The sequence below is a fragment of the Perognathus longimembris genome, chromosome 22 (genome assembly GCF_023159225.1).
Source record: "Perognathus longimembris pacificus isolate PPM17 chromosome 22, ASM2315922v1, whole genome shotgun sequence".
Lineage (NCBI taxonomy): Eukaryota > Metazoa > Chordata > Mammalia > Rodentia > Heteromyidae > Perognathus > Perognathus longimembris.
In genome coordinates this window covers 25431229-25439723 of record NC_063182.1, presented here as the reverse complement: position 1 = coordinate 25439723, position 8495 = coordinate 25431229, and the positions used below count along the sequence as shown (strand labels likewise).

At 46.1% G+C, this 8495-nt stretch overlaps 1 protein-coding gene and 1 long non-coding RNA gene across 3 annotated transcripts in view; both read left to right on the top strand.

The window, feature by feature from the left end:
* Positions 1–254: 254 nt before the first annotated feature.
* On the top strand, positions 255–1342 carry LOC125340117. The gene is made up of 2 exons (XR_007208686.1): positions 255–841; positions 893–1342. It is a non-coding gene; the product is annotated as an uncharacterized LOC125340117 (long non-coding RNA).
* A 786-nt stretch (positions 1343–2128) lies between these two features.
* Positions 2129–8495, top strand: part of Ell2 (elongation factor for RNA polymerase II 2) — a 73773-nt gene continuing 67406 nt past the window's right edge. The window contains exon 1 of one of the 2 annotated variants that reach the window (XM_048331572.1): positions 2129–2410. In XM_048331572.1, the coding sequence (XP_048187529.1) occupies positions 2264–2410 (147 nt within the window). In that variant the 5' untranslated portion in view covers positions 2129–2263. The remainder of the gene's footprint in view (positions 2411–8495) is intronic. The other variant, XM_048331571.1, reaches the window with a different exon arrangement.

The window sequence follows — 8495 nt, the reverse complement described above, 5'->3', positions numbered from 1 at the left end:
GACTAAGTTAGGACTTCCTGTGGGTAGGGAGTTTACCCACCCTCTCTGGAAAGGCAATGGAACAGATTTTACTTGTTCTGGTCAAAACTCTGAGAGTTTCCTCCCTTCCCCCCGCTCCCCCCTCTCCACCATTGTTCTCAAATAATTAAAAACTTTAGATATGTGGTCAGTTCCTCCTTATGGAACAAAGAAGACAGCAAAGAAGAAAAAAAAACCAATAAAGCAAAGAACAGAAAAAGAGAATACTAGTACAGAATTCCTTTTTATGCTATAATTCACCTAAATATGAACTGTTTGAGTAAGGTTTTTACTTTTGGAAAGCTGAGAAAACAAGGAAATAGAAAGCTTTTATTCCCTTCTAAAAGTAAAACTTCTAATCCATTTTGGAGATTGTCTTAATTTCCTATTCAATGAATTGTTCTAACACTTATTGTACTAACACTCAATTAAATTAACAAGTGTTAATTGTATCTTAACAGTAGCAAATTCTAATAGATTGAAATTAATTCATAAACTGCTTTCCTATGATGAGACAAGACTTGATGTAAGTGTTTCTTTCCACTTACTCATATGATATAAAAACAGAATCCCTTCTGGACACTTACATTGTATAGGGAGAATGCTTGAGGAATTGAATAAAAAAGTGAGTGTTCCTGTAGGAATTTATTCAGGTGTGTGTAGAGAATGTGTGAAATCATAGGGAATAATTTCTAGCACTACTCCCATTTTAACAGAATGGGGAATGCTGATTAAATTACCTAAAATTCCTGGAGAATCCCAACAAAACACAGGATTTTCTTGTCTGGCAATACATGCCTCTATTTAAAAAGGAAAATATTGTGTGTGTGTATGTGAGTGTGTGTGTGTATGTGAGTATGTGTGTGTATGTGAGTGTGTGTGTATGTTTCAAAATGCTGCTGTATGCTTTCACCTTTTTTAGTGATTTATTTTTATCTGGTGTTTCTGATGACCAGTTTCTCCATCTTCTTTGGAAACTTACCTACCTTATCTACCTACCCACAGCCTGGAGAGGACTCCAGGCTCTCTCTTTTAGGACACACCTACACATACGGCATCAGCAGAAAGTATGCCAGGCCTCCGCATGCATTAAGCTCCTGTCTCCTTCACTTAGCCTCCACAGCCCATCACAATTAGCCTTAAACCCTAGCTAAATTTTCCCGCAGCCCTGTCAAATAAGATGCGAGAAACTCGGGCGGAAGGAGACAATTAGAGGTATCCATATTTCTTTTTTTTTTTCAAGTCAAAATCAGTTCTATTCTTCTAGGTCCTCTGAAAAGAGCTAGCACCAGAAGCAGGGTAGCCACTCTATACCCCCATAAAATCCTGACCTCATGGCGAGCTCCAGAGCAGCATACCCGGTTCCTATGAAATCTCCACCAACGTGGAGCTTGAAAGACCTTGAAGTTCAAGTCATTAACATGATCTCCAGCACACGAAGGACAGTTAAACCCTCTTCCTGGTTCTGTACTTATGCCACACAAGTTAGCACAACTCCAAAAGACTAGGACGGATTCGCCCATTTCAAGTTTAAAGTACAATGACTAGGGAAATATGATTACATCTGAAGTTGCTTTTGAAGAATTGTCCAAGGACCCCACCCACCTACTGTGTTCTCCTCAGAGACATTCCCCCTCCACGAGCTTCCACAGCTGTCGGGAGACAGAACCCTTAGTGGGTCACTCGTCCTGCTCTCACGTTTGGTGGGCGGTCTTTTAACTCGGGACCTCCAGGGGCTCGGCAGACCGATCGCCAGCTCTTTCCTCCAAGGGGCGGGGCTGGGACTTGGATACGTAGACCCGGCAACCTGATTACCCAGTTAGCAGGGGGATCCCCAAATCTGTCTGGCCAAACTCAGCAGGTGAGACAACTAGACGTGACATCAGAGGCGATTAACTCCGCACGTCAGCCCGACGTCAGCCTCTCATCTGTCGGACGTCCCGTCCCGGGAGCCAAAACTCCGGCGACTTTGGGCCCCGCCCCCGAGGGAATTGGAGGGCGGCCAATGAGGGCGGCTCTGAGGGGAAAGAGACCAATGAGGAGGACCCGGGGCGGGGCATGGGGCCGAGGGTGGGGCGGGTGGCGGCGGTGGCCGCCCGAAGTCTGGCTGCGCGCAGTCTATGACAGTACGTCAGCAGCGGGATGGCCGTAGCTGTGGCGGCGGCTGCAGGAGCCCGAGCAGCCGCGGCCGCAGTGGAGGCTAGAGCCGGAGCGGCGTCGGCGGTGGCACCCCGGGGAGTTTAAGATGGCGGCAGGGGGGGCGGCGGGCCTGCGGGAGGAGCAGCGCTATGGGCTGTCGTGCGGGCGGCTAGGGCAGGACAACATCACCGTCCTGCATGTGAAGCTCACCGAGACGGCGATCCGGGCGCTCGAGACTTACCAGAGCCACAAGGTGAGCGGGCGGGCCGGCCGGCCGGGCTCCGGGAGGCAGCGGGCGCCCCCTCGCCGTCTGGCCGCGTTTCCTCTCCCGGGCACCTGGCGCGGGGCCGGCCGAGCCTGAGCTCGCTACGGCTGCCGTCAGCGCCCGCGGCGGCGGGGCCGGGCAGAGCCCGGGCAGGGTCGCTGACGCCGCGCTCCGGGGCCGGCGGGGCGCCTGAGGCGCTGGGCCGGCGGCTAGCGGACGGGCGGCCCCTGGCGGCGGGGTCGAGGCAGCCTCCGCCCGGCCTGGGCTGCGCCGCCTTTGCGGGACTTTCCGACGGCGCCCGCGGGTTTCCTGGCGAGTTGGATCCCGCGGACGGAGCGAGGTCCCCGGGGCTAGAAGTGGGGCGGGCCACGCTGCCCATGGCGGGGTGGGGGAGTGGGGCGCGCGCGGAGAACCAGTAAAGAACCCGGAGCATCCGTGCGCACCCGCTGTCCGCGCTTTCGGGGGTAACCGTGGACCCTCAGGGACCGGAACGCCGGCTATCCGCGAGTGGTTGCGGGGGGGGGGGGCGGGGGGCATATGACACAAGCTGGTGCCCACGGGGGTTTCGGGGACACGGGAGCGTTCCTGTAGGCGGAGCGGGTCGGGGGACACCTTGCATTCCCCGGGACTCGGGGACACCGGCGCTGGGCGATCCGGAGAACCCGCATCGGAGGCAGACACACACGGGCACTGAGTCCCGCGGGCGCACCGGAGGACTCTTACCTAGTGCCGGAACAGGACCTCGGGTTCTGGGGAAAGGACTTCTCGGAAGCTCAGCGTACCCGAAAGACGCGCGGTGGCCGGGACGGACTGTGGAGTTTTTAGAAGAGGAGCTGGGCTGGAGGGGGGCCGGGAGGGGGGAAGTAGAGTGGGGTGGAGGGAGAATCCATTCAGGGCACCGGCTCCTGCCTCTGCCCCGCGTTCCGGAGAGAAAGCTGCGGCCATACACCTCTCTAGGACAGACAGAAGCTCAGACGCACAGACACCGCAACCAAAGTACAAAGCCAGGAAACGCTTTCACGTAGAAGAAAACAGGAAAGTAAGAGAAAAGTACCAAAAAGAAATACTGACAGCCAGGGGAATGAGAAATGCCGTTTGTGCCCACATACATAGTAGGGAAGATGGAGGAGAGGGAAGGGTGGACACGCTTGGGAGCGAAGGGTAGGTTACCATATGGGGAACCAGTAGCCATGCACTCCCAAGATGAGAGACGCGGTTAGAGGGAGATGTAATCCACGGAGCGTCCATACCAAGGAACATGCTCCAACTGGTCTCATAAAACAGGCTCAGAGGGGCAGAGGGACACCAGAGACAGGCTCCCATATTTATTCAGATAAAAGTGGAGGAGGAAAAAAAAACCACACACATCTGTTGAGCTCCCACTAGTGCCAGGCACTTAAAGTGCATACTGAGAAAACAGCCTGAAGCAAAACCTCCTCAGAGAGGTGTAAACCTGGGTCAGTAGAGGTTAAAGCACACACGCACACACGCACACGCCTTGAGAAGTGTATGCACTTGCATGAGAGGTATGTTCAGGAGATTGAGAGGTTAGCATACTATTACAGGTGCTTAGAATTGGGCGAACACACTAGGATACCTGTGTTTTGACCAAAGCATATGGTACAAAAGCACTCAGTAGCTTTGTGGAAGGCTGAAAGGACAGCCGGGAGAAGTTCTTATACAGAGAAAAGGATACCTAACTATACACAACGAAATGCCTGTGAGAAAGAGCTTGAAATGTGGCTGGGAGATCCCTATATGACCAGCAGTACACATACAGAGGGAAACAAGAAAAACAAAACTGGGTGCTAGTTTCCACTCCCAGACAGGTGTACCTGCAGTGAAGATACTAGCACCAGCGAGGAGCAAGAGGCTCTTGTGGGGGAAGCCAGATAGATACACAGGCAGAGGGACCAAAGCAGATAGTGGAGAGAAACTCAGCCCTGAAAGATGGAGAGATAAGCCTGGCTGTTCTAAGGAAAGGGTGTGGGGAAGAATGACAGTGGGGAAAAGGTAGGTCAGAGAACAGGAAAAGAAAAACAGAATCCTAAAGAGAAGACTGTAGGAGGAGGCCAGTCTCCAGTCAGAAACAGATCTAGTGGCCAAAGAAAGACAGGTGAATGGGAAAAAGCATCTCTGGGGACAGTAGGTCAGCTAGCCACCTAAGGGAAACAACAGGGAAATGACACAGATGAACAGTGAGATTGCTACCCTATACTGGGGTGAGGAATTGGTGGGGTGGAATCACTTGAAGGAAGATGATAGTTCTTAAAATGAGTGAAATGACAAGGGATGTCCCCAATATTCATTGATGTGTTTGATCTCTGAGGTACAAGAAGGGAGTTTGTTTTCTTCCCTGTGTGTAGCCTTAATTTCTGCCTCCTGTACCCTAGTGTTTTCATACTTGGGATTAGGATCAAAGTTCTTAAAGCTCTGATGTTTGTGTACCAATTTCTTCCAGGAAACAACACCAGACTTCTCTCTCTCAAACCACCACATGGTTCTTGATTTTTTTTAAAGTTTTTGACTTAAAAGTTCCAAAGCAGAAATAAGTGGTTTTGTTTGCTATTAATTTCTATTGCCTATTAATTTCATTAGTGTTTCTCTATCTGGGCATGCAAATGAATGGATTTGGTCAATCTATACAAAGGGAGTAAAGGGAAAGGAAAAGACATTTTCCAAGTTCCTATACCTCAAGTGTGGAGCCTTAGGATTTCCTTTTCTCAAAAACAAAAAAATAGGGGCTGGGGATATGGCCTAGTGGCAAGAGTGCCTGCCTCGGATACACGAGGCCCTAGGTTTGATTCCCCAGCACCACATATACAGAAAACGGCCAGAAGAGGCGCTGTGGCTCAAGTGGCAGAGTGCTAGCCTTGAGCAAGAAGAAGCCAGGGACAGTGCTCAGGCCCTGAGTCCAAGGCCCAGGACTGGCCAAAATAATAATAATAATAAATAAATAAATAAATAAATAAATAAATAAATAAATAAATAAATAAATAAATAAAACCCCCACAAAACTGGTGGAAGAAGCAAGGGCCCAACTGGAGTGAGAGATTGAATAAACTGACTTGGTCTTGCTAGTTGGACACTGTCTTGTTTCTCATTTAACCAGCTCCTGTCCTTGGGCCTTGCTGTCACTTGAGCAACAGAAATACCCCTAGAGGACATTGGAAATGCAAACGTATTTTGATGGAAATATCGAGCCTAGTCAATAAATGTGGGAAGAGGTTGAAGAAATGAGGGGTTGGTGGTGGAGTTGAAAGGGAAATGCCTTTGGATCCTCTTGGGCCCTTTGGGCCTTTCCTCCTGATTCAGCCAGACAAGGACTTGCAGTGGGCACAGTGAGAGCAGTCTTTTTCACTATCAGTAGTAGGGCTCCTGTTTAGTAACATATTGGTAGGTGTGTTCATTGAGAAATGTTTCTGATGGTTAACTTTGCTTTCTCTGGAAGACAAAGGAAAAAAGAAACCTTTTATATTTCACATAAACCTCCCATCATTCCTGTGCTAGTATGTGAGAGTGCTTGATGCTTGATGACAAATGGCTTCCAAGTGGCTTCACAATGCAAGATGACTAGTGTTCTCTTTCTTCTAATGATTTTCTTCTAGGCTCAGAAATTGCAACAAGTTAACTTGCTAAATGAAGAATCAGAGAGGTTTTTTTTTTTTTTAATGAAGTCCAATTTAATGTTTCATACTTTTTGTTGAGAATTTTTTATTAACGGATACTAATTTTACAACTGGGTTTCATTGTGTTATTTCCATGCATGCATTTCATGTACTTTGAGAAAATTCACTCCATTGCTCCAGAGAATTTTTTCTCATATTATCCATTTGATTTACTCTTCTAATTTATCCACTTGAGCTAGGGCTTCTCAGAATTCAGAAACTTAAGCCTCGCTATGGTTTAAGTATAATAAATTATTAGGGTGTTCATGGAAGCAGAATCTTTGAAAATACTAAGATCTCATTTTTTCCAAGTCACAAGTTCTTTCAGTATTTCAGAAGACAAACATGACTTTTATTATCCAAGCTTTCTACTTTTCAGATCTTGGGATCCTCTAAGTGGACAGGGGAACATTGTGAGTCCTGGAATAAAAGTTATGGTTGGAGTAACTATACCCTAAGTGGTGTTTTCCATTCATTTTGAATTTGGAAAAGAGTTTCAAATTGATTCTATAAAATGTAAAATAGGGGGCTGGGATGGCCTAGTGGTAAGTGCTCATCTAGTATACATGAAGCCCTGGGTTTGATTCCTCAGCACCACATATATAGAAAAAGCCGGAAGTGGCACTGTGGCTCAAGTGGCAGAGTGCTAGCCTTGAGCAAAAAGAAGCCAGGGACAGTGCTCTCGCCCTGAGTTCAAGCCCCAGGACTGGCCAAAAAAAAAAGTAAAATGGAAGGTTATTTTCATGACTTATAAAAAATTAGATATGCTAATACAATTATCTAGGACATTAAGCTTTCTAAAAATGTACATGATTTTGAACAAGAGGGCAAATTACATCTATATAGTCAGTCTAAATTGGTTTGATCTGCATATGTACTATATATGTAAATAAACATGTATAGTTATTTCTCCCATTAGGTTTAATCTAAAATTCTATTTAAAACTAAAATATATTTTGTAATATTTCAGCTAATTTCCTTAGTAGTATAAATGGTTATCTTTTGACATTTAAGTAATATATTTGTACATAAAAATATTATTGTAGTACTTTTTTTAGATTTTGTCATTGTTGCTACATAAAGTTTCAAAGGTAACCAACCCATGCTGGTGACTGAGCCTGAATATCATGCCTCTTATCCAATCTACTCAGGAATCTATGATCTGGAAAGTAGGTGCTTGAAGCCAGCTCAGGGAGAAGAATTTGAGACACAAACTCCAAAATAACCAGCAAGAAATGTCTATCTGGTAGTTTAGTCAAGTGGTAGAGTGCCAGCTCAAATGATAGAGTCTTGAATTCAAAGCCTAGTACCAGCAAGGAAAAAAAAATTCAAAAGTCGTGTCTCAAATACTTACAGTGCTTACCCAGCTCTTCTGTAAAACATCTTGCATGGTTGTGTTTAGTTGCTGAGGCTATTCATTCTCTAGGAATCTTTGAAGATCAGAAAACAGTTGTCTTTATGTAGGATTCTCTTAACACATTCTCCTGTCATTTCTATTGAAATAAATTTTCTTCCCTTGATTAGTGTTACTTGGGAAAATGTTACTGTTTTTAAAATTGTACACATGAATTTTCATTTAATTCTTCGTGAAGAACTCAATTTCTGAATTTAAAAGACTATTATTTTGATACAAAACATCAAGTGTTATTTTAACTTCTGAATTATTGCTCCCTGTAATAAGTTACAGTTTTTTTGTTTTGTTTTGTTTTGTTTTTTGCCAGTCCTGGGCCTTGGACTCAGGGCCTGAGCACTGTCCCTGGCTTCTTCCCGCTCAAGGCTAGCACTCTGCCACTTGAGCCACAGCGCCGCTTCTGGCCGTTTTCTGTATATGTGGTGCTGGGGAATCAAACCTAGGGCCTCGTGTATCCGAGGCAGGCACTCTTGCCGCTAGGCTATATCCCCAGCCCAGTTACTTGGTTTTTAATCCCTCCTTCTCTAAGTCAGGAGGCAGATATTTCTCCACCTTTTTATCTACCAGGCGAATTCCTCAGCATTTGCTTCACTGTGGTTTAAGACACAGAAAAAATTCATCCTGGTTTTTTCCTTCTCTTTTTCTTCTTGCCCACAAACAATTGTGTCTATATATGCCTTCCACAATCTATCTAATAAATACAAAAGACTGGGTTCTCCTTTACCTACCATTTTGGTATCAATCAGACTTGCTACCACAGAATTGCCATCATTGTCTGACATGTTTATTAGTAAAGCCATGAGGTTTGCTAAATTCGATTCCATTTGTCTACTTCAAAAATGTAGCTACATTTAATTTAAATAGCTTAACCTTTCTAACGTTTAGCTTAGCTCCATCTTCAGTTAGCCCTCCTTGGTAACAAAGTTTACTCAAAGGCTCAGTGCATTGCTCCAAGCCATGGAGGGTGCTTCTCCCTAAGAAAAGTAGTAGCCAG